We start from the raw sequence: 26,058 nt of genomic DNA, 5'->3' as shown, positions 1-26,058 counted from the left end.
GAAGTCGCTCTTCCTGCCGTTGGTTTCCTCGGGCTTTTTGTTCAAGACATCCCTGGGACTGGGACGAGCTCCTCAATGTTGAGATCCGCACCGGGGAAGGCCCCCGCGTAGCCTAGGGCCTGGGTGGAGGAAAGACCGAGAGACCCGGAGGAGGCTGGGAAGCCCTTTCTTCTCAGGCTGTTCCAGGCCTTGAAGGCCATGAGCACACGCCCTGACCGGGCACCCAAGGAGCCTTCGGAATCCCATGGCTCTCTCACCCCTCCTGGGGCAGCAAGTGTCCGACGTGATTGCTCCTCCACACGTGCCGCCTTTCCCCCTCGTCAGGGAGGACTCAGCGGGGTCGCCCCCTTCCTCGGGCCCGTAGAGTCGGGGTCAAGGGCTGGTTCTACACGGTTGATGAGCAGCTCATCTGGACTTGGCCTCCGGATTCCCGTTAACCGCTTGGCGCTCCTGCCCGGGTCCACGCGCGGTCGGCCTCAGCGGACTCTCAGTGCCTTGGGAGCCACGGTATGGTCTTACCATCTCACCTTCAGCAGCTCACCTGCCGTTCTGGAGTGTTCGATAGACTCAGAGCACATCAATGAATAAATGAAGTAAGGAAGAGCTGGATAAGGGACGGGTGCGTGGAAAGAATGCAGAAGGCGCGTGCTAGAAGCCACATGGGGCTGCGACCAGTGTCTTAGCCCAGAGAGGAAGCTGGTCACACAGGCTGGCCACATCCTGAGCTAAAGTCTGAGAAAACAAATGGGGGGAAGAATGGCTTTTAGGAGCCCCCGCCCCCTCGCCCCGCTCTCTTGCTGCTGTTGCTCCTTCTCCCCGGAGGCGTCCACAGAGGGCAAGTGGAGCCTGAGAGGACCCCTGAGAGGAGGGGGGGCCAGCAGAAAAGAGACCCCACTCCCCACTCTTCCTTCCCGCCCCTTGGCCGGCCGAGGCCTCACGGCAGGTGATAGCTGGCCCTGCTTCTCTGACCGAGCTCGCCACCGCAGCCGGCACTAGTGCACAGCCCCACAACGATCCTAATTATGTCCCAGATTAGCGCCTAAAAAAATCCAAAATAGCATCTGACGTGACTTTCTATTTACAGAAGGGCGTGTGGGATGCATCACAACACCCTTGCTGGGCCCTCCGATGTGTGGACGGGCCCAACGAGCAAGTGCTGAAGGGAGTGGGCAGCCCTGATATTTATCTGCGGATAACTGCACCCACCCGGGGACTCGGAAGGGAATTCCAGAACCTTCTTTTGATAAGGCCTCCAAGCCAGCAGATCTGCTGCCGCCAGAACTAAAAATAGTTGGATGTGGTTGGGAGTCGGAAGGTGTGGGGGCCTCGTCCGACTTAACTGGCCTGACGTCCTTGCCATTTAACCTGTTGGCCTCCCTACGGTGTGCGGTGTGCGGTGTGCGTGGGGATCGGGGCGCAGCCCTCCGTGGATCACGAGGCAGGTGGGAGGCCAGGGGGGAGACACGGAAGGTGCAAGTATGTGGCGAGTGCCCGGCCTCAGTGTCAGGAGAGGAGCGTGGGCCGTGCTAAGAGGGCGGGCCCACTCAAGACGCTCGGGCTGGGGCTGGCTGTCGTGGGCCACTGTCCCCGACGGGAGTCCTCCACGCTCTGGGCCTCGATAGCCTGGGGGTGGCCTGTTGGTGAGGGGATGATCCCCTTCGTGCTCTTGCCTCCTCCCGTGCTGTCCTCTCCTTGCCCGGGCGCTCTGTCCTCCGGGAGGACGGGCTAGGCCCGGGTGGCAGCCACAGATGTCAACAGCTATTCTCGGCAAACGGGAGGTTACCCAGGCCACAGGATAAATAAACGTGGTTACTTCTCCTCTTTAAAAATAGTTGTTCTGTTCCTCTTATTGAGACTCTGAAAGACAGTGCAGTTGAACCGTCTATCCTGAGCCCGACTGTATGGCGGGCTGCGTTAACGCTTGGCGTCCACTGCTTCGTTTACTCTCCATCGTCTCAGTGACAGAGGTCCCACTGACCCATTTTCCATGACAGGCGAGGAATCTGACATCCACAGAGACTGTCTGTGTGCTAAGCTCCCAGAACCGTAAACGGACCTATGATCTTTTTTTAAAGATTTTATTTTGTTTATTCATGAGAGACACAGAGGGAGAGAGCCACAGGCAGAGGGAGAAGCAGGCTCCACGCAGGGAGCCCGATGCGGGACTCGATCCCGGGACCCCGGGGTCACCCCCTTAAGCCAAAGGCAGACGTTCAACCCCTGCACCATCCAGGTGCCCCCGACCCACGGTCTTGTGTATTAATTATACTGTTTGGCCTCAAAAATCATAGTATCTGCAAAAAAGAAGATGAGGAGGAGGAATGGGAAGTACATATTTAATCAATAATCAGAAGTTCGTGGGTCTTGGACAAATAGACTCCCACCACCACCATTCAGGCCTTTCTTGGAACCTGACCGTGGCCTTGTGGGCAGAGAGAAGCAGCCCGAGGTCCCATACAAAGTGTGTGATTGATTGACAGTTAGTGAGGAGCAGGACACAATCTTTCAGAAAACAAGAGGGCTGAGTCAGAATATGATGCTTATGTTATTGCTATTATTACTATTTGATTAACATCACTTAAAGTTTTTAAAAGCAAGAATGGGACAGGATAATCGAACATCATCTGTTCCTCTTGGACTCTAGCCATCTTGCCTCCCAGTATCAGTCTCTGTGAGAACCAACCAACCAGATTTGTAAGTACTTTTCACTTAATTTAGTGGGTTATCCAGTTTACGGGGCAGATGCTCATATTAGCTTACTGGTGCGTTGCAATGTTATTTTTATGCCTTAAAATGAAAACGTTACAAATCCTTGGGGATATACTAGAACCGTTGGCTTCTACCAGCTTTGGCACTTTTGTCTCACGTCGTCTCATTGTTCAACAGCAATGGCCTTAAACATCAGATAGGAGCACTTTTGCTACCTCCCCATTCCTAAAGGTATGTGATGATACTTGTCTCCTGGGGGGACAGCAGGGACAAGATTAAATGAGATAACTTATGCAAACTTTTTGGCACATAGAAAGTACTCCAAAAATAAATAAATAAATAAAAGAGGGACACTTGGGTGGCTCAGCCCTTTGGAGCCTGTCTCCAGCCCAGGGTAGGATCCCGGAGTCCTGGAATAGAGTTCCACATCGGGCTCCCTGCATGGAGCCTGCTTCTCCCTCTGCCTGTGTCTCTGCCCCTTTCTCTGTATCTCTCATGAATAAATAAATAAAATCTTAAAAAAAAAAAAAAAGGGGGAATGCCATCTCCCCTACTCCGAATCTGTGTCCTTAATTTCAGGGGTTTAAGCGTGGTGTAGATGTGAAAGACAGTTTGCGGATCAGCGATGACCCCATGCAAACGTGCACTTAGCTTTCTACCAGCTGTGGGAGGTCGGGCAAATGCCTTCGTCTCTTGGAACCTCATTTTTTTTTTTTTTTTTGTAAAATGAAAATAATAGCCCTATTTTACAGGAATGCTGTGAGGCTTACAAATAACATATGCAAAGTAGGTGACATGCAGTAGGTGCGAAATAAATGAGCGTTTGTTGTTTCCTTAGCTACAATAACTTCTGTCCTACAAAACAGGGCTAAAGATTAGGGTTGATGCAAGTGCTTTATTGCATGGATCATTTCAAACATCTAGAGACTCACTTGGGTGTCATTTCATGGTGGCTCCATCTAATCCTAAGCCGTGTTGGGGTCTTGTGGGAATGTTTAAAGCCCCATTATGAAGCCAAGGGGAGCAAAGGTACCTCTCAGCCCCGGTGACCACTGACCCATCCGCAGGGGCGCCCAGGAGAGGCTACAGGACTCCCGCCGAGCAGTGGGCAGGCGCCAGGGCTGCGGGCTGTAGGCTGCCGGGCCCTTACACTGCGGGCCTTGTTCCGGACCCCTTACAAAGCACCTCTTTAGGGTGGAAACAAGATGTTCTTTGTAAATAAAAGTTCATGCATTTGCGTAATGAAGTCATTTTCCAGCGCTGCAGTGGAGGACACTCTTCCCCCAGCCCCCCGGGTGGGGACTGTCAGGAAGGAGACGCGCCGCCGGCCGGTGCCCCAAGGGTGGCCCCGAGCGAGGCTCCCGCGTGGGCGCTGGGAAGCCTCGCCGGTGGGTGCCGCCGCCCTGAGCCGTCCCAGGGGCGCTGCCCACCCCGGCTCCCGCCCCAGGAATCCCCTTCTCGCTCCCGGGGCTGCAGACGAGCTGCAAACGAGGGGCCCCGGCCCGGGCCCGCGTGCACATCCCAGGCCAGGGCCCCCCGGGCACCCCGACCCCACAAGTGAGCGACGCGAGGGAGCAAAGGCAGACGCTGAGTGTTCCCTGGGGTCCCTTGGAGAGGCCCAGGCGCCGGGGGGAGGGCTGGAAGGTGAGCGCGAGCGGGGCGCAGGGGCGCGGGGAGCGGGCGGGGCCGCGCGGCCTGGGATGCGCCCCCCTGCGTCCGTCCGTCCGTCCGGCCCGCGGCGGAGAGAGCGCGGGACCGCAGCGAGAGGCGACCGGAGGGGGAGGGGAAAGGAGGGAGGGGGGGGAGGGGAGGGGAGGGGAGGGAGGGGAGGGAGAAGGGGCAGGCCCTCCCGCGGCCTCGCTCACTCGCGCTCTGCGACCAGGGGGCTCGTCGGGGCGCGGCGGGGCAGGAGGGGAGCGAGCCGCGGGCGCCGACGGGGACGAGCGGCGCCGGGGTCCGCGGGGAGAGTCCGCGGGGAGATGGCCCCGAGCTCCGCGCGCCGCGCCCGCCTCCCGCTCTGGCTCCTCTGGGCCGCCGCCTGCGCCGCCGCCGGGGACCGCGATGCCCGCCCCCCGGACGCCGCTCCGAGCCCAGCGCGCGGCCCGCACCGCCCGCCCGCCGCCAGCCAGCCCCAAGGGGCTCCCGGGACGCCGCCGCCCGCCGCCCAGGTAGGGCGCCCCCCCCCCCGCGCCCCTGCGCCCTCGCCCCTGCGCCCCCGCCCCTTCTCCTGCGCCGTGCGCCCCTGCCACCCCACCCCTTCCCCTGCCCCCTGCGCCCCTGCGCCCCTGCGCCCCTACCCCTTCCCCTGCGCCCCTGTGCCCCTGCCCCCTGCGCCCCCACCCCTTCCCCTGCGCCCCTGCGCCCCGACCCCTTCCCAATCCCCTGCGCCCCTACTCCTTCCTCTGCCCCCCCACCCCTTCCCCTGCGCCCCTGCGCCCCCCACCCCTTCCCTGCCCCCTGCGCCCCTGCCACCCCACCCCTTCCCCTGCCCCCTGCGCCCCTGCGCCCCCACCCCTTCCCCTGCGCCCCTGCGCCCCCACCCCTACCCCTGCGCCCCTGCGCCCCTGCTCCTTCCCCTGCCCCCTGCGCCCCCACCCCTTCCCCTGCGCCCCCTGCTCCTTCCCCTGCCCCCCCACCCCTTCCCCTGCGCCCCTGCGCCCCCACCCCTTCCCCTGCGCCCCTGCTCCCCCGCGCTGCCGCCCCCTCCACCTGCGCCCCCCGCCCCCGGGTCAGCCCAGAAACTCCGCGGGAAGAGCTCGCGTAGCCGCCGCGGGGCTCGACGGCGCGGGCGCGGCTGAGGCTGGGAGCGCGGCCCGAGGGGTGGCGGAGGCGCAGTCCCGCCGCGCACCGTCCTGGGGCCGCAGCCGCACCTCCCGCCCCCCGCCCCCACCGCGGCCGCCCTGAGCGCGCGCCCCGTGCCTCGTCCCTGCTCCCCTGGGCCGTGCGGCGGCGGCGCGACACCGGGGACCAGCGCTTTAGGGAGAATCAGAGAGGAGGTTCCGGGCAACGGGGCCGGGGAGCGAGCGGACGCGGGGGACGGGGAGGGGGGACCTGCCGCGGGGGACGGGGTGATGAGGGACCTGCCGCGGGGGATGGGGTCCCGGGGGACCTGCCGCGGGGACGAGGTGATGGGGGACCTGCCGCAGGGGACGGGGTCCTGGGGGACCTGCCGGGAGGTCGCAGAGCAGACACCTTAGTAGCCTAGAGCCACTATAGTGCAGAAGCAGAAAGTGGGGAATGGAGCACATCCCCAAAGTTCAGGGTGTGCCCTGCTGACACGTGTCGGCAGAGAGCTGCTGTGTGAACACCTGACAAGAGCTTTTATGTTGAAAGCAGCCCGAGTGTAGAAACCGGGTGAAGGAGCATGAATCCACACTAAGTGATTTCAGTCTCCTGAGTCAAGAGGGACAAGAGCATGTCCAGTGCGTGGGAGATGCTAAGTAGGAGAAAAATGAAGTCACCTAAGTTCGTGGGAAAGGAAGGAGCAATTGACCTGACAACACACACACACGCACACGCACACACGCACACAGGCTGTAGCTATGGTTATGTCAACCACAGAACCAAAACAGTGATGCGGATTGACACCATTTCTAACAGAACCCAAGTCTGCATTATTGCTATTGATCCTACTAATCGTTAGTGTAACTGTAGTTCGTGATTATTACTGCCAAATAAGGTGCATGAAGATGGTCCTTCTCCAGGAGTGAGCCCCATGCACACCCCTCCCCCCCAAAAAAGAGGGAGTGTGGGTAGCCCCAGAGCATCCCAGCCTCCCGTTGCGGCCCAAAGAGTAACTCTGTGTGGAAGAGAGGGGCATGGCTTCTGCTCAGCCACGTACTGCCCAGATATGGGGACAGGCCAGGCCAGGAGAGACACGCATCGCTTCTCCTCAGGCTTGGAATTAAGCCCCTGGGAAGCATTATTTCCACCTGTTGCTTTGAGCATGGGATGTCTCAGAATGAAACGCTTGAGGGTGGGCTTGCCAGGTAAAATACAAGACATCTCACTGAATTTGAATTTCAGATAGCAACAAGTAGATTTTTTTATGTCTCACATATTGCATGGGATGTATTTATAGTAGAAAATTATTTATTTATTTGAAATTCAGATTTCCCTAGGCATTCTGCACTTTCACCTGCTGTGGCTTTTTTTTTTTTTTTTTAAGATTTTATTTATTTATTCATGAGAGACATAGAGAGAGAGAGGCAGAGACACAAGCAGAGGGAGACGCAGGCTCCATGTAGGGAGCCCAACATGAGACTCGATCCCGGGTCTCCAGGATCCCAGCCCGGGCCGAAGGCAGCGCTAAACCACTGAGCCACCCGGGCTGCCCCTTACCTGCTGTTTTAAAGAGATGGGCACCTGTAACTTTTTATAACTCATCCCACAAAAAGTAAGAAAATAATTCTCTGATTTCCCAGGAAGCTTAGAGTTATTGCTGAGACCCTGATTTCTTAGATGCTCATATGCTCAATGAAAGACTAGGAAGGCAGCACAGCAGAGTGTTTTGGATGCCAGGCTTTGCATTCTGATGGTCCCAAGCTCAAATTTCAACTTACCTGCTCCCTTACCTTAGGCAAATTACTGATGCCCGAATTACAGAGGAAGAAACTGAGGCTTAGAGTAAGTTTTGGTGCCTACTTCATGCTTCTTACAGTTACTGTCATGAAATTTTTAAAAATTTACAGAAATTAGATAAAATATACAGGAAAAAAATGCTTAATACAGTACCTGATATAGCATAAAATTCTTTTTACGTTCTAAGCCTTAAATATAAAGTCTTAAGTCTAAAATATGCAGATGATTGGATTAAAAGAAATCCTAATTTGGGAATACTTCTCAGAACGTTATTTATATGGTGCTATCTTACTTAATATTGCTATATCTCTGTTTGTCTCTATCTTTCCAACCAGAAAGAATGTTCTACAGTGAGTTAAATTTGTAATACTGTCAGAGTCTAATAGGTTCAGAATGTCAGTTGAGACTTTGGGTTTAGGGAAACAGAAAGAAGCTATTAGTCATTCCAGAAGGGTCAAAGTATATGATGTAGAAAGGGTGGGATTGGAGTAATTACGTTCCCACTGCATAGTTTCACATAATACCTCCAGCTAGCCTCGGTCCCACGGCGATCCCAGTGCCCCGCCTTTCAGATTTCCCATGCTCTTTACAGCCAGTAAGGAGACCATAAACCAAGTACATTCTGGAAATGTAATAACTTAGTAGAACCACTCTACTGAATTGGCTCGGGAGATTGTATTTACATCTAGAGACAGAGACAAAGAGTCCACGGACACGTAGGACTCCGTATTCATGGGAGGTTCGAGATGTGGATGGAGGGACGTTCTAAATATACATTCGTTTTCTTTGACTTGGATTTATGTGAATGGTTATTCCTCGATTTTCCTTCAATGTGAAGGAAGAAAAACACTAAGGCCAGCATGGAGCAGTGGGAGGTGCTTGGCCGATGGCCCTCCAAAGGCTCTCCCAAGCTCCTTGGCAGCAAGGTCTGTGCCCTCCTCACCCCTGGGTCCTTAGCCCTGCGCACGGACCCCGGTCTCCGGCACACGGTGGTGCTCAGTGTGAGTTAGGAGATCAAAGACACTGAATGCACACTGAATAAAAGGGTGAGGAGCACTGGCTGACCCAGAAAGAAGGCCCCTCCTTTCCTTCTCCAACAAGGCCAAACTTCTCCCGGGATGCAAAGAGTTTGAAAAGAGGAGCACCCACGGGTTCCTCTGTGCTAATTGGTAGGGTTTTCCCATCTTCTGCTTTTTTACAATCTCCTGAGTCCATTATTGCTGAGTTTATAGGGAGAGCAATGGTTCTTAGTAGGGGTGGCGGGCAAAGGGGAGACTCGGTACTTGCAAAAAAGCGTATTCACTGTTCTAGTATTTTACATTCAAGAAAAGAAAGCCTTGGGACACCTGGTGGCTCAGTGGTTGAGCGTCTGCCTTCGGCTCAGGGTGTCGTCCTGGGGTCCTAGGATCAAGTCCCACATCGGGCTCCCTGCTGGGAGCCTGCTTCTCCCTCTGCCTCTCTCTCTCTCTCTGTCTCTGTCTCTCTGTGTGTGTCTCTCTCATGAATAAATACATAAAATCTTAAAAAAAAAAAAGAAAAGAAAAGAAAAGAAAAGAAAGCAAGCTGATTTTATCATCCACACTCTAGCAGGTCAAAAGTCCTCTTAAGTAATGTGGATATTTGAAAGAACTGGAAGGGGGTACAGGGATGGAGACAAGAACAGTCCCCAAGGAGAGGGTATCAGAATGTCCTTGGCAGAAATGACAGTCTTATCTGTCAGAGAGCAGCAGGCACGAATAAGGTCAAGAATACAAGGCTAGAGGTTGACACCGTGTGGCTGGGAAGAAGCCCCCACACAGAGACTCGGGAGGGTCGGGGGGCTCTGCAGGAGGGGTAGGTGGGAGGTGGGCCGTGTCACTGCCTTTGGGAGGTGATGGAGAAATTAAGGGAAATAAATGACAATATTGAGCAAATTTTTCTCAGAGAGTAAAACAGGAATTTACCTCCTGATAACCTGACTGGGCTTCGCGGCTGCTGCTGCTGTTGTTGTTAGCTTCCCTCTAAGAACATCAATGTCCCATGACCCGCATGTGCAGAGGTACCCCACACGGAGCAAACTTGCTTGCTTGCTCTAAAAAAAAAAAAGAAAGAAAAAAGGCAAAGCATGATGAACCAGACTAATTCTCAGTGACTTTCCCTCTAGACGTTTTTTAATTGTTGCTGCGTGGTCCCGTGCTCCCAAATACCTGGTGCCCTGCCTCTAAAGGATCGCAGGATCTATCAACAGGCAGCTTAGATCTCTTTTGCTGTCTGGGTGCCTTTTCCCTCTCTCGGGCCCTTACTTTGCAAACGGCCCCGTGGAGTCACGTTGAGTCACTGGCCCCGTGGGCCTGGGCCTTCCTTCTGGACTGCTGTTCAGTGGCACGGTCAGGTAAGGAGCCCCTCAGCGTGCAGCCGCTCTTTCCTTCCCTTAGTATCATGCAACAGGCAGGTCAGGAGCCTCACCGTGGACGGAGCAATAAGTAGGCGCCAGGAAGGACAGAAAGAGGCAGAGTCACATCCCTGCCCTCAGGGAGTGAGCAATCTCAGGAAGGAAAATATGTGCACAGCCAGTCTAGACAGCAGAATGAATTAGTATTCGGTGAGTGTGGCTGCAAGCTAAGGGCCGGGGGGTAAAATGGAAAAGAAGAACTTTTGAGCCAGGTCAGTGGGACACAATCACCTACTCACCAAATACCAAACAAGATTCCTGAGAAACATTATTTTAGAAGGACTAAACCCAGTAGTGGCAGCAGTAATAATAATAGCAGCACGGCCGTGGCAGGTGCACATGCTAGTCTAAGCCTTCTCCATGCATTAGTTTTTTATCCCTCCCGACACCCCAGGGGGACTTGTATAGTTACGATCTTATTTTGCAAACATGAGGCACAGAACACTTGCCCAGGTACGCTGTCCGGTAAGGGGCACAGCGCGGAAGTAATTCAACTCTGCGGGAGTATCTGGGGAGAGTGGTTGGGTACAGGAACTGTCTGTAAGCATAATCGCCGTCAAAGTTTGGGCGGTTTCTTAAAATAAGGCATATAAAATGCCATTCAAAGACTGTTTGTGCAGTGCTTGCTCGATGAGCAGCATAAGTTGCATAAAACTTTAGGATTACCGAAGAATTGAGCTCACTTCCCTTTCCTGACCGGTCTAATAGCTACTTTTTAAACTACTCACATCAGAAAGACAAAAATCACCACTTACCGATTTCTACTATGTCCCATGAAACTCCATGTATTATCTTTTTTAATACTCAGTAGTGAAATTCATACCCATTTCATAGATGATGAAATTAAGGTCTGGAGATGATAAGTACCTTGCCCGAGGTTTCCAAATTCCATTCTCTTGCCAGCATATCACTGGGTGTCCCTGATAGATTTTTTTTTTTTTTTTGAACTCTAGTGTTTTCTTGCATCACATTTTCCTTTTAAAGGCATATCCTACTATGTTTCCTCTCCATGACGCTGTGGTCCACAGTAGGAGCTCTTGATTTAGATTAATAGGTAAAGAATTCAGAACAGCACCACCTAGAGGAATATGTGGCCCATCTTACAGAATTTAATATAAAATTGCTGGAATATAAAGAATTCCATGTGCTACATAGTTCCATAGTTCTCTGATTTAACCCCAGGTTTTTTGGTTGTGGTAAGATACTCGTGACATAAAATTTTCTATTTTAACCATTTTTACGTGGCATTAGGTACATTCACCCTGTTATGCAGCCGCCGCCACCCTCCGTCTCCAAAACTTTTTCATCTTCCCAAACTGAAACTCGGTACCCATTAAACAATAACCCCCCCCTTACCTTCCCCAGAAGGAGGTAATCATTCCACTGGCAAACACCACTCCACTTGCTGTTTCTATGACTATTACTACGTGGAACCTACAGTATTTGTTCTTTTGTGCCTGACTTACTTCGTTCACCATAATGTCTTCAAAGTTCATCCATGTTGGAACATAACGTCTGAATCTCATTACTTTTTACAGCTGAATAGTATTCATGTATTACGATGACAGCTTGTCTCCCCATTCATCTGTTGATGGACGTTTGGGTCGTTTCTACCTTTTAACTGCTATGACTGGTGTCGCTGTGTACGTTGGCGTAGACATACCTGTCTTGAGTTTCTGCTTTCCATTCTTTGGAGTCCATCCCCAGAAGTGGAAATGTCGATTGTGCGGTGCAGAAAAAAATTTTAGAATTGGGATTCTTGTAGAGGCCAAGCAAAAAATACCTGGGCAGTGAAAGGAATACATTCTGCGAGTGGGAAGGCCAAGGAATAGGGGAAGAGTTGTCTCTTCCAGAGAGGCAGGTCTTCTGGTTTTTTTAAAAGAAAACAGAATCTGAGTTCTTAAGTAAAATTGCTGACTTTTTTTTTTTTTTTTTTTTAATACCCTGTGGGAGATACATCTGAAGGCCCGATTCAGCCCAAGGGCTGTTTATGTACAGTCTCTGCTTAACCACATTCAAAATTCACCTTTCGACGGAGGTACAGTGTGGGCTTCCAGCCAGACAGATGTGCTGTGAATTCAGCTCCCCTACTTTCTAGCTGTTTGACTTTAAACAAATCAGTTCATCCTTCAGAGGTTCAGTTTGTTTGTAGAATGAATAATAATGTATTTGCCTTGCAAGATCGTTGGGAAATACTATATATAAACTGCCTGACACAGTCCCTCTCTCTTCTGTACCTCCCTCCTCTCCCCTTTTCTTCCACTATCTGTTTTTATTTATCTGCAGTTTAAGATTTATCAGTCTATTTTTATCTGCATTTTTACTTATTCTGGAAATTTGATTACTCCCAACTTTTCCTTACAAATGTGCCGATTATCCAACATCTGGAGAAGAAGGAGATTATAGTTTATTATAATCATTGTATCCCTAATGATTCTTTATTTTTTAAATTTAATTTTTTAATTAATTTTTTAAATTTTTAAAAATTTTATTTATGTATTTATTTGAGAGAGAGAGAGCGCTTGCGCCTGTGCACATGGAACGTAGGGGCAGAGGGAGACGTGGACTTCCCGCTGAGCAGGGAGCCCATGCAGGGCTCCATCCCGGACCCCGAGATCATGACTTGAGCCTGAGCTGAAGGCAGACACTTAACCGACTGAGCCATCCAGGTGGCCCCCTAATGATTCTTTAACCATGGACTTTTCCTCAGTGATGACAGGATGACCTGAGCAGTAAGGGGAAATGAAGGAATTTTCCTAAATACCCAAAAAAGCTTAACAAAAACCCCAATATCTTCAATACAACAAAGACTATATAACCTTTTTTTTTCTTTTGCAATTAAATTCTCAAATCTTACTTGTCATAGTTTTTTTGGAATATGTAATGCCCAAAACATGCCTCTCATTTTGGGGTTTTCCTTGCTTCAAGTGACCATATAAATATAATGATGGCCAGACGTTGGATTGATTAGAAACCATTAGAATCAGACATTAGCAGGACATTATTGAGTTCCAGAAGTGGGCATTTCCAAACAATTCCTTATTTGTTTTCTGAAACCAGTAAATCTGCTTGTTCATTGAGATGTAGTGACCACAGAGAAGGATATTTAAATATCTACTCCAGCATTTGCCAAAGAGAAGCATTCTTTTTTCAACTGTTTTCTTTTTTGCTCCTAATGTGGTAAAGTCAAATTCTGGGAAATGGCTTACTAAAGGGAAGCTTAGCCACAGATGTTTGTAATTCCAACTTAAGTTTCCCATCAAAGTCTTAATGAAATTCAGCTGCCAGCAGTTCGGCTCTGCATCTGAGTCTTTTTATCATGAGAAACTAGGGGAAACAGCATTCCGAGGCCGAACGGTAGTGGGAAAATGTCCATAGTCAAGCCCAAATCCGCTGCATAAAGAAAAAAAAAAAAAACACATAAAGAAATGAATTCTGTTTTTTAAAAAAAGAGGAGAGAGAGAGGGGTTGGTCAGACGTACTTTGAGTAATATGCAATATGACCCTCTACACTTCCAGGACTTTCTAAGCTTGTGTGTTCTGTCTTGGAAGGAGCTGGGGGTCCAGTGTTTACCCCCCTGGAGTGGAATACCTACATTTATGGCTCCGTGAGCAGGACGAGATGCACAGGCCTCACACCAGCAGCAGCTGCACCAGCACGCGGCCCCGCAGACACACCAGTATCCGTGCCGTGTGTACTGCTGCTCCGAGGACCCTCGGGTGCAGTGCGGGCTGCGCGCGTTCCCATTTATTTAGAAATCGTGCCCTCCGCGAGGTGAAGTGCCAGGACTGCTTTAGAGGAAGTTAGGGAGTCTAGAGAGCAGAGCGGTCTTCACCAAACCCCCTCGGAGCTGCCTGTGACGCACAGTGATGTTGTCCGTGTACAAAGCCAGTTGCAACGTGGCCTACGGTCTGTAAACCAGGTGTCGGCCCCAAGGGATGTATAATACAGTCATCAGCAGAGGGTGGGGGCAGCGCCCAGGGAGCTTCATGCTGCGGGGTACCAGGGCGGTGGAACCACCTAGAATGACAGCCAGAACCAGAGCTCAGATTCAGAATCTCGGGCTTAACGCTGCGGCCAGACTCTTCCTCCGCAGTGGAGGTGTTCACGATGCCTTTCAAGCTTCAAGGCCACACAGTGTGCCCCCCATCCCCCGAGGATCAGTGGTACAATCTGACAGGCCAGGGGTGCCCTAAGTGTAACCTCTCTTCCTGCTGATCTGCGTGGAGCAGCAGGGTGATTCCTGTCATCTGTGATGCGGCCAGTGCCCGGGTCACAGGTGAGGTGCTAAGTGTATGCGACCTGGGGACTGAACAGAGTCTGAATGCCTGGAGATGAGCCAGCACGTGCGGTGCAGGAATATCTGCCTCGGTCTATTGTCCCCTTGGGACTGTGCGTTGCGATCAACGCCAGGAGACACCCTGGAATTCCGTGTACGGGGGGCAAGCCCTGAAGGCCCTATTGCAGCACGGAATTCAGCATAAAGGAGGCCTGTGTCGATGCAGAGCCGGACGGCGCTTACTGTTGCACGTATGACCCTATTGCACCTTGCGGGGTGAACCGTAAGATCAAAGGGATCGTAGGACCTTAGATCTAGAGAGAGACTTTAGAGATTCAATCCTCCCATTTTGTAGGGAAGGACACTGAGTCTCGGGGTGGGAGGCGGTTGAGGACGCAAAGCTCATTCGTTCGCGCCAGTGCCAGGAGCTGTGTCTTCTGACTTCCGGCCTCATACTCTTTCAGGGCTGTCCCAACGGACTCCTCATACACACCGTAAGATGCACACACATCTTTAGGACAAAAGCTGCTTGCTCCTAGTGTACTATTCTTCACTTTCCCCTCTACCGTTTCCATCTACCGTGGAGTTGGATGATCTGTAGGAGAATCCCGTGGAATCCAGCAGAGTGGGCCAAGCACCGGAGCGCGAGAGTCTGGAACCAACTCTCCTGGTTCTTGGCGGTGCCACTGACAACCAGACCACCTCGCCTTGACCAGTTATAGGAACCTGGGCAAGTCCCTTCACCTCCTGGGTCCTCGGTTTCTAACCGTTTAGGAAGAATAAAGCAAAATAAGCAAAAAATAAATAAATAGATAAAAAACAAGGTTACTGCTAGCAATGCAGTTCTAGAATTGTCTAACAAACACATCAAACGTGATGCTACTTGAAAGGAAGCTGGTTTAAGGAACAGAATCGGTGCGAGGCCCCACCGCGGTCCTAGTTAGAACCCCACATCCCAGGGGCCTGGAGCCTGAGGGAAGGCGGGGTCCTGATGTGGGCGTGGGCCGGGGAGGCTCTGGTGGCCGATGTCCCTGCTCCCTAGCAACTGCAGGGCTGAGTCGGAGGGTGGCGGCAGGACAGGGCCTGCGTGTCCCGGGGGGGGGGGGGGACACACCAAGGGGGCTTCTCAGCAGTAGCTGCAGACACGTATGTATGCGTGTGCCCTGAACGTCAGGTTACAGCCTGGTTCCCGCGCGCTGCCACCTGCGCTCCCCAGACCCCTCGGGGTGACCCTAAGCTGCAGCTCTGGAGTCACCAGGGGGACGACATTGAGGCACACGGAGAGCCCCGAAGGGGCGGCCTGTGTCCTTGCCCCTCATCAAGGTTAAAGGACACGTGCCGGGGGCCAGCGAGAGGAATATACTTTCTACTCGGTGCAAAAGGAAGGGGAAGCCAGTGTCGGGTTATTGATTCGTTATAAACACCAACTGAGGGCAGCTTGGGGGGCTTGGAGGTTGAGCGCGGCCTGCAGCCCAGGGCATGACCCCGGGGTCCCAGGATTGAGTCCCGCGTTGGGCTCCCTGCATGGAGCCTGCTTCTCCTTCTAGGCCTGGGTCTCTGCCTCTCTCTCTGGGTCTCTCATGAATAAATAAATAAATCATCTTTAAATAAATAAAAAAAACCTATCAACTGAAACCGCTGCATTCCTGTGATCACCCTCACCCGAGACCTCGTGGTAAGGTGAAGAGGAAGCCCAGCTTGATAACCCGCTCCAGATTGAGCAAAACACAACCTTTGGAAGCAAAAAATTTTTTTTAAGATTTTATTTATTTATTCATGAGAGCGGCCGGGAGGCAGCAGGGCCCGGAGGCGGGCTCTGGAGGTGCAGGCCCGCAGGCCCGCCCCCCCCCCCCACGGTCTCTCCAACCAGCGGTGCTTGAATTTTAATGGACTAACAGGACATTGAGAATCCAGAAAAGGAAGCTTTGTTCTCGAAAGTCGGGGGAGGCCTAAGCTAGAGAGCCGAGCTCCTGCTCAGGTACTGGCCTCTGGCCTGCCCGCCGCCCCGCACAGTAAAACTCAAGTTCAAGGCCAAGGGCTGCTGCAAGGCTCGTGGGGGAGCTGAACCCGCGGCCCGCACACCCGAGGGGCTCAGGAAGGGGTTTTTAGGACGTGAACCCATAGGGAAGGCGGCCTAGTCCCCACTGCTTCCCTGCACCCCGCCCGGAGACAGGACCCCTGCAGATCCTGTGACCTTGAGGGAAGGGGGGAGCGGGCAAGAGTTTGCTGGTGGCCCCAGCCTCAGAAGAGGGTGTTGCTCAGACTCTTCAGGAAATCGAGGAACCGTCCTGTTTCCCTCGCTGCCCAGGGAGCCTTTCTAATTCCCGAGCATGTGTCTGGTGGGGGGGTTGAGGGGGAAGCGGGGTCTTGCCTGAGTCCGGAGGCCCGAGCGGTGATGTTCAGAGATTCGGGGGAGCTCGTTCTGCAGAAGGAAAACTGCCGAGGTGACCCCCCAGCTGGTGCTTTACCACGGGGCCAGGCCTGCAGGGACGAGCCCCGGGCTGCGGTCGCGCCTGCCCCACGAGGCCGGGGCCTCTGCATCCCCCCCCACCCCCGATGCCCCATCTCCGGGCTGTGCCCCGGCCCTGACGGGGGGGCTGTTTTGTAGCAGCCTGGAGCCCCTTCTAGGCAGCCAGCAGGCTGATTGCAGACATCCTTTTAGCTTTAACCCCTGGGCATTTGATGCGCACCTCGGCGTCCCGGGCCTGGTTCTGGGCGCGGCGTGTGTGCTCCTGGTTCACGGGTTCCTCATAGTGGCGAGGAAGGCACCCCCGTTAGTACCATTTCACAGACAAGGAAACTGAGTCACAAAGAAGTCGAGTAACTCATCCAAGATCACAGCTTAGAATCTTAGCTTCAGGCTCATAGTCTTTGTCCTTTAACGACCCTCTCACATCCGTGTTTCTAAATCCCAAAGTGGCTGACAGGAGCTCCACTAACAGGGGTCCCCAGGGTCACCCAGAAATGCCAGAGAGGTCTTAGTTGACGAGTCTGTAAAGAATATATGAATTACTGGTATGTTTATATTTTGGCTTTTTTTTTTTTTGGTACTTTTTTTTTCAATTTTTTGTTGTTGTTGTTTTTTGTTTTTTGTTTTTTAGTCAGAGAGTAAACCATCTTTGTCAGCTCAGTAGAATGAGAGGTTCTTCTTTGGACACAAGAGGAATAAAAATTGACATAATTTCTGAACGTGCGTTTTCGTGTTTCTCCAGCTACGCTAAGCATTAACCATTGCAGTGGGATCCTGAGTTTACTTTGCCAACCTATGACTAAAAAGAACTCGGTAGAAGGATAAGGCAAGAAAACCAAAATGTGGTAAAGCGAGACCTTAGAAGGAATGATTAGACCCAGTGTGTCAATCTTGGGAAGACCAAGCGAAGGTTTAGAAACAGTTTATCTTCTAAAATTTTTCTTTGTGAACGGCAATAGAAAAAGGGAGTTCAGCGACGGAAAGGATTGAAGTCAGACCCGAAAGAAACGTAGGCTATTAACTCCTTTTCTAGAAAACAGTATGTCTGAAAAAAGAGAGTTATTTATTCAGCACAAAAGAACTAAGAGCCACGTGCGGAGAAGCAGCCACCAAGGCTCTGATGGGTCAGCCTGGACCAGACCAGGTGGGCTCTGTCTTCCCGGACCCGGGAAGAGCTGCAGTGATGGTCACGGGAAGGTCACTGCTACCCTGGGAGAGGGGAATGTATTACACTAGCGGCCCCCCAAATCTTCATGCTCAAGAAGCTCTACTACGTCTCCTATTCCTCTAGCCTCATGTTTTCGAAATACATTGCCTATTGTATTAGTTTGCTGGGGCTCCCACAACAAAATGCCATGGACTGGGAGGAGACAGGACACGAATTCATTTCCTCCCAGTTCTGGAGGCTAGAAGTGCAAGATCAAGGGGCCGTCAGGGTTGGCATGGTGAAGCCTCTCTTCCTAAGTCACAAATGACCATCTTCCCTCTGGGTCCTCATGTGTCCTTCATTCTGTGAGTGGGCGGAGACGGAGAGAGCGCTCTAGTGTCCCTTCCTCTTGTGTAACGACACCAGCTAACCTTTATTACCTCCTAATGGGCCCTGTCTCCCCATACGGTTCCATTGAGCATTCGAGCTTGAACATAGGACTTTGCAGGGAGACCTAATTGAGTCCGTAACTCCTACCGGGAGAGGGGTGTTAGGCAATACCTTATTTTTAAGGAGACAAATCGATTAATAACTGCCAAAGAGAGCTTCTGATGAAATCAGGCAATCGGTGTTATCACTTTGCATTACCTTCAGCCAAAAGCAAAACAAACACAAAAATTTCACACTTCATTTTCATCGTACATTTCTTATGAATGCGTCGCAATTAATTTTAGGTAGACATTTTGAGATATGGAAGTAGGATGCAAGGCCCTCTACTGCCATCCTGTATCCCTTAGGTGTCCAGGGACATTTGATTGATGAGCATCAATATCTTTTACTCTCTTATTAAAAAAAAAAAAAAATCCTACTGCTTCAGTGAGTGCCAACATAGGCTGCAAAGCTCAATAAAACACAAAGAGATGAAACAAGTACAGCAGTAGTATAATACAACTGAACTGATACGTTATAAAAACTCTTAGAAGATTTAGAAGAAACGTTCACTCCTGGTGGGAAGCTCACAGGTAACTTCTTGGGAGAGGTGGCGTTTGAGGTAAATCATTAAGATTGAGAGACACTCAAGGTGAGGGGACAGGATGAGTAAAGACAAAAGACCTGGGTTTCTTCTAGAAAGAGATATAGTCCCAGGCGGTGAGACTAGACAACAGGGAACCATTGAAGATTTCAGAGTAGAAAAGACTCCGTGAGAGTTGTGCTTCCAGACCAGCCTTAATCTGGGAACGGGCTATTGGATGCATTGGGCAGGAGGCAGCAAGAGAGCCTGGAATCCGAGCGGCCTACGTCATGCACTGGTAGGGACTCGGGAGGGAGGAAGAAAGGCCTGGACTTGAATGGCGGCTGCAGTCTGGAGAGAACAGATGCTGGGATCTTTGCAGAGATTCTATCAAGACGACTTGCTGTGTGTTTGGAGAGCAGAGGTGAGGGAGAAGTCAGAGGTGCTGCTGATGTTTGTAAGAAACATGGTACATCATGGAGAAAAAATCTCTTTGGAGGGTTCTTAACATAAGACCTACTAAGTCAGTGACTTTCGAGCTGAGGCTTTACAGAAATGCCTTGGGCATATTTTGGGGTGAGGGTGGCTGAGCAACAGAAGTTGGGGCTTCGCTTCCTTCAACCAGAGCATCCTCTTTTTTTATCTGTTTCGTAGATGAATCCCACATGCTATTTCACGGCGGGGGGCGGGAGGAGGACCTCCACTCTAATATGTTTGAGAATCATTATGCTGGGGGTTCCCATGTTGATGATACTCTAAATCGTGACAGTTGTCCGAAACGTTACCCCAAATTCTGTTCCAACTGGTTTCTCCTATGCTGTTTGCCAGTGGCGCACACACCTGCCCCAGGACCAGGCCAGGCGGCCGCTTGCACAGAGCCCCCGATGCTCTGAGCACCTCTGTAGCAGTGCCAAACATGAGCTCGAAATCTCTAAACAATTGGTACTCCTCTGAGAGTTATTTTTATGCTTCCTGTTCCTTGTCTGAAGATATTTTTGGCCCTTTCCTAGGAAATAAGGAAATTCCACTTTTGTCTCGGTTATTACCTGGGGGGTACAGAGGACAACTAACAAAGGAGTTTTGGACTAAAGGATAGGGTGGTAGTGAGTGGACCAGATAACTGATGTCTTTTGATCCGTGCAGGAATGGTCAGATGTTTGCTTGGTTTAAAATTTTTTTAATCCACTTATTCCATCACCATAAACATCATCTTATCCCAAAGCTTATGCTAAACTACAGTTTTTCACCTGCACCTGGAGCTGAAAAGTTGGCTCCTAGTCTTCCTTTTCCCTCCCTCAACACAGTCTTATACCCGTATGTGGTCCTTTATCTCCAAAGCCCAGAATACTTTCCATGTAAGTGTGATGTCTATGGCAAGGGAGAAGGTAAATGTTAAAAATTGTGCTTTCTCTTTACTTTTTCCCTTGAATAAAAATAGTGACACCTTGGGGCACCTGGGTGATTCAGTCACTTAAGCTTCTGCCTTCTGCTCGGGTCATGATCTCGGGGTCCTGGGATCCAGTCCTGCGTCAAGGTCCCCACTCAGTGGGGAGTCTGTTTCTCCAGCTCCCTCTGCCCCTCCCCACCTTGTTAGCACTCTCTCTCTCTCAAATACAGACATACATATAGTCTTAAAAAATAGTGATACTTTAATCATTTCACAGCGTCATAAAGGCAACCTTCAGCTTGTTTTATTTTGCTTTTGACATATATGCAGAACACCGAGGAAGAGCTGATCTTCCAGTGAGTTAGGAAAGCTCTATCTGTCAACCCTTGGCTTGAAGAGTCCTGCTTTTAAAAAGCTATTGTTATTGGGGACACCTGAGTGGCTCAGTTGGAGGAACGTGTGACTCCTGATTTCCAGGTCATGAGTTTGAGCTTCTTTTACTAAGAAAAATAAACCTAAAAAAAGAAAAAAAAGAAACTATCGATATTGGACAAATGTTATTCACAGTTGCCAAATATTGGAATTTCCGATGACTACTAACTCCGTGTGTTAATATTTACAAAGCTCCCATGGTTTACCAGGTGTGCTCCTGCATATTTCCACCTTTGTTTCTTGCAACCACATTATAAACCAGGCAGGCCAGGCATTATGAATCCTATTTGTGGAAACATGGAGATGTCAAATGACTTTTCCAAAGTCTGACAGCGTGTCACCTTGATGAGACCACAGGAAATTTTATACAATTATGGACTGTTGAGATGGGAAGAGCCTAGGAATCACTGTGTCACTAATGCCATTAAAAGAGAAGGGAACTGGAGCCAAGGGTTTAGTCACTTCCTCAAGTCCCACAGCAGGCTTCTAGAACGGGGGCCAGAACCAAGTTTCCTGGCCCTCAGAGGAATCCTCTTGGCCTACATCACAGCATAGATGCCATCACCAGAACAAATAAGAGGGATGAGGAACACCTGATGACCAGTGTGTTGGGACATGAAACAAGCTGGAAGAGACAAAAGTGTATCCATGTTTATTTTCCTGTTATGTCTTATGCCACCATCTATGTTTAGTCCCAAGAAATTCTCTTAGTCTCTTGATCACTATATTTGCTCCAATTTTTAATTTAACTTAGAGCCACATCATTCATACCTTTTCTTTCATTTCAGAGATTTTTGGCGCTGGCCTCATGTGGCTATTGACTCCTTAAATCATACTTTTAGCACCTATACTTAGAAAGAAAGCTTTCAAGTACAATCAGATCTCAGAATTTCTGCCTAGGATTTCCTGATGGTCATAAAAAATAAACAACGCATCCTGGATCTTAAAAGGAAGAAGGAAAAACAAAAAGAGAGATCTGTTTCAAAGACGAACAATGACCCTTTTGTTTCAAAACCATTGAAGAGCTAATTATAAAAATTCCCAGACCACATCACGTCTGCCGTTCCCCCTGCACGAGATCATCATTCAGGTTTCCACATGACTTTAAGAAATCCCCCTGTCATGCAGCAGAACAATTGTAACACGAGACACCGATGAGGAACACGAAATGGGGGAGAGCACCAGAGTGGCCTCCCCGGGCGGTCATTCCCCGCTGGGACCGTCCAGTCGGCTCTGTAACCGTTCAGGGTTTCAGCAGCTTCACTTTCGCTAATACCTGTTTCTGGAATAAAATCTGCCAATGCCCCGCAGAGCTATAGTGAAATCCGGGGACTGCCCCATGACTAGCACCTGCTCAGGGGTGCCCTGAGTCTAATAATGAGCATTTCAGGGGGTTGGGGCCGCCCCCTGCAGTCAATCTTATGGCTACCGAGAGGGCCAGAAAGCCAAGTGTTTCTACCGCCATTCTGTTGTTCATCTCACTTTGGGCAAATTTGACCAGATAGCAGAATGAAAAGGCTGAAATAAATATATCCTCTTACTACAGTTGAATGACATTCTCTCATGCATATGATACTTTATGGCCTGTGGGAGGCGGGCCCGCCCACTGCTGCCCACCCAGTGCTCCGTTTCCAAATGGCGGCCACCGCCATCCCTTGTCCTCTCCCGTGGTCTCTGATGTGAGGGGATCCTCGTACGGTGAGAGCGATACTGCGCTTAGGGTGATGCAAATACCTTTGCAAGCTTAAAGGAATAATCTTTATGAGGGAAGTATAATGTTCTTTGTAGAGTATTTAGATTCCTTGGTTTTATTGAAAGGGCTGGATACTTCCTACTCTCAAAGAGTATCTGTGATTATTTTGGCAGATGCAGCACATTTTTCCCGTGACCTGTGTTTTTGGACTCGCAATCTTTCAGAATGTTCAGTGGAAATAAGCATTTTGGTGGTGGTTTTGTTTTTGTTTTTGTTTGTGCCTGTAGAACATCTTTTCGTCTGCTCTTCCATTTTAATTATTCTGAAAGCTAACTAGTGTGGGACTCTTTTTTTTAGGTCTAAGACATTATATCTTCATCTCAGATGCTCTAAACTGTGTTTTGATTTTCCTTTGATTACAATCTCTCTCCCCTTTTTTTTTAATCTGCTAGCATAAGCTCATATTCAACGAGAAAATTTGCTCTCCTCAAAGTCATGAGTCAGCATGGATTTCCTTCAAGCACAGTTCAAATCATCTAAGAAATTTGCAGACTTCAAAAAGAAAAAAAAAACACTGAAACAGTAGTCGAGGCCTTAAATGAAGATAGTTTTCTGCTCTATTTCAGCTGCTCAGAGACTGGGCTATTGACAATAGAGTACTGAAAACCAAATGTACCAGATTCTTGCTTTAATTCTTGACAATTATCGTAGGATCTCACTCATATGTGGAATTTAAGAAACAAAACAGAGGATCATAGGAGAAGGGAAGGAAACATAAAACAAGACAAAATCAGAGAAGAAGACAAACCATAAGAGACTTGTAATCATGCGGAATAAGCCGAGGGTTGCCGGAGGGCAGGGGATGTGGGTGGGGGACAGGGTAACAGGGTGATGGACATTAAGGAGGGCACGCAATGTAATGAGCACGGGGTGTTATATAAGACTGATGAATCACTGACCCCTACCTCTGGAACTAATAATACAATATATGTTAATTGAATTTAAGTAAAATTTTTAAAAAATAAAAAAAAAATTATTGATGGGTTCTAAGTAAATTAAATCAATCTTATAGCTACTGAGAGGGCCAGAAAGCCAAGTGTTTCTACCGCCATTCTTTTGTTCATCTCACTTTGGGCAAATTTGACCAGATAGCAGAATGAAAAGGCTGAAATAAATATATATCCTCTTTCTATAGTTGAATGACATTCTCTCTATGCATAAAGTATAACTTGAAAACTGTTGTCAATTCCAAACTTCCTAGGTTCAAAGCCACATAAGTGAGCGTCACTTATAGAGTTTTGATGACCACAGAGAATTATTGAGGCTTCTAGGCTTACTGACCACTACTTTGGGGTTTAGGGGAGGCCTCTAATATTATCTATGATGTTTGGAGACAGAGAGCAGTACCTCTGTGTGACTACGGCGTAAGCTAGAAGGTGGCTCAGGATGGCGCTTGAGTTTATTTTTTTATTTTTATTTTTTTTTAACTTTTATTTATGATAGTCACACAGATTGAGAGAGAGGGGTAGAGACACAGGCAGAGGGAGAAGCAGGCTCCATGCACCGGGAGCCCGACGTGGGATTCGATCCCGGATCTCCAGGATCGCGCCCTGGGCCAAAGGCAGGCGCCAAACCGCTGCGCCACCCAGGGATCCCATGGCGCTTGAGTTTAATCGTGATATTAAACTAATCTTTCCAAAGAAGGTCCCAGAAAGCAGGAAAATAACAGGTCCATCTGGTGCCCTTACCAAGGGAGATTACCAGGAGTGAAGGATGTCTGCATTGTGCAATAAAACGACAGAAAGAACAAAAGTTTGACCCTCTGTACCTTAGTGGTGGATGACTAAGTGCCCTGTGCTTTCCAGGCTTTCAGCTTCAGCTTCCCTTCTAAAAAAAAAAAAAAAATCCTCTACACAGCAGTCACCTCCTCTGAAGAACCCTTCTCCATGTATGTCCCTCCTACCCCCACCCCACTCCCATGTGAAAAGTCCTTTCTCCTTCTTCACGCTCTCAGCATCTCTGTACGTCTCCCGTTACATTATGATTCTATGGTAAGTCACTTAAGCCCCCCCTTAAACCCCTGGAGGTCCGCAGTGTCTGTGATTTATCTTCTAATTCCCCAGATCGCCTGGCCAAGTGCCTTCAGCATGAAGTGCTCAAAAAAAAAAAAAAAAAAAAAAAAGAAAAAGAAAAAAAAAAAAAGCTAATGCCTCCCTCACTCCTTAAACGCCTGCTTTGCGCCATACCCTCATCTGGGCCCCAGGTAGACAGGGGTCCGTGAAACAAAAAGACAGAATGAATAAGTGACCGCACCAGATGCTGACAACAGTGCTGAGTCTTTTGTCTGCAGCATCTGTACACTCTGACATAATTCGGTCTCCGATCCTCATGGCCAAACGGGCCTTCAGCTTAACATCAATAGTGAACCGTGGCGGCCCTGGCCTATTCATTCCAGGAGCTCAGAGCTGCGGGTGAGAATGCCTTTTAAGCTAAAAGCTTTGTCTTTCCCACTGTATATGGAAAAATTGACTACGCGGTTTCATAGAGAAGGTCTAGCGAAGAAATGTTTATATTGGAACAAGCCCCATCTCTAAATCTGGGCTTGTTGCTGAATGGTATTTTGTTTCCTTGGATCAGGGAAGGGGTCTGGAAACATCTGTAACTGAAGTATTGTTTTAAAATCAGCACAATTTTTCCCCCTCAAATGACAGATAACAGAATGACTTTAAATCAAGCACGCTCAGCCTTCCCCATCTATTTCCGCTCATAAACGTGTATTATTTTATTGTCACTAGCGTGGCCGCGCACAGAGCAGATTGTAGCTTTCGAGGCATCGCCCGCTCCTTTGCAGTCATTTTCTTTTCATGTTAGTTTGTATGCTCTACCTTCACGTTTATAACTGTGCTCCAACGGAGTAGCGTTCAGGATTACAGGAGCTACCTGGGGCCAAATTTTGAACGCTACAGATAGTATCAGGTTGTAAAGTGATGCTGGAACCATCTCCAAGATTTGTACTAAAAAGAAACATGTGGATTACTTGTGCCATTTACAAATGTAAACTGGAATGAAGTGAAGTTTTACATCAGGCAGGGTTTTTTCACTAAAATTACAAAATAACATCTTCAGAGGAGGGAAGTTGGGGGCAGGAAAACCATACGATACAGTCCCAAATAACTAACACGACAAGGGTGGCCATTCTCTACCAATTTTGAATATCATTCATGTTCTAAAAAATTGAAGTGGCTTATGGAGAGTTCATGATATTATAGTTAAAATTTGGTTAGTAGAGTTTCACCATGTGTTGGAAAAGTCCTTTGTTTTTTTTCATTAGCTCCCTACGTCATAGAGCTTAATCTTCAGGATCTTCTAAAAGTTCCCTCCCCACGCTTTCTACGAGCACTTGGTGTTTAATGTATTTGCTTATTTGTGGACCATTTGAAAATGGCCCTGTCATCAGAGTCCCTGAACAGACTTCGATCTTGCCCTGAAGATTCATTCTTCTGAGCCTTTTAGGTGGGTGACACACGGCAGAGACGTACAATGTTAGTTTGATGACTTCTACTGCTCGCATCTTACAAATGCACAAATAAGAACACCTGAGGGTAGAGTCCCATTGCCCTTTGTCTCAGAAAATTTGTCTCATAAAACCTAGCGATGGCAGTGTGTGGGTTCAACCAACAATCTAAATTTCACGCCCATCCCGAGCCCTCCGCGGGATGTAGCCTCCTTCATGCCGAAGGACAAAGGTGTTGGTTTCGTGACTCAGTCAGAATTATAGCCGTGGTATTTTATTAGCACAATTTATGAGCCATTGTCTTCCTGTTAGGGCCAGATGTGTCGAGCTGCCATACATTCTTCCTAACCAGACATCTGCTCCTGATCCGTTAAGGGGAAACACCTGCACACATGCTGCTGT

General features: G+C 49.6%; 1 protein-coding gene across 2 annotated transcripts in view; it reads left to right on the top strand.

Moving 5' to 3' along the window:
- Nucleotides 1-4,673: 4,673 nt before the first annotated feature.
- The window catches only part of LAMA4 (laminin subunit alpha 4), a 142,434-nt gene continuing 121,049 nt past the window's right edge, over nt 4,674-26,058 (top strand). For both annotated transcript variants that reach the window (XM_038554984.1, XM_038554983.1), the window contains exon 1: nt 4,674-4,877. In XM_038554984.1, coding sequence (XP_038410912.1) covers nt 4,689-4,877 — 189 coding nt within the window. In that variant the 5' untranslated portion in view covers nt 4,674-4,688. The remainder of the gene's footprint in view (nt 4,878-26,058) is intronic.

Source organism: Canis lupus, chromosome 12 (assembly GCF_011100685.1).
Source record: "Canis lupus familiaris isolate Mischka breed German Shepherd chromosome 12, alternate assembly UU_Cfam_GSD_1.0, whole genome shotgun sequence".
Lineage (NCBI taxonomy): Eukaryota > Metazoa > Chordata > Mammalia > Carnivora > Canidae > Canis > Canis lupus.
The sequence above is the reverse complement of the archived record's forward strand: the minus strand, read 5'-3'. Positions and strand labels throughout refer to the sequence as shown.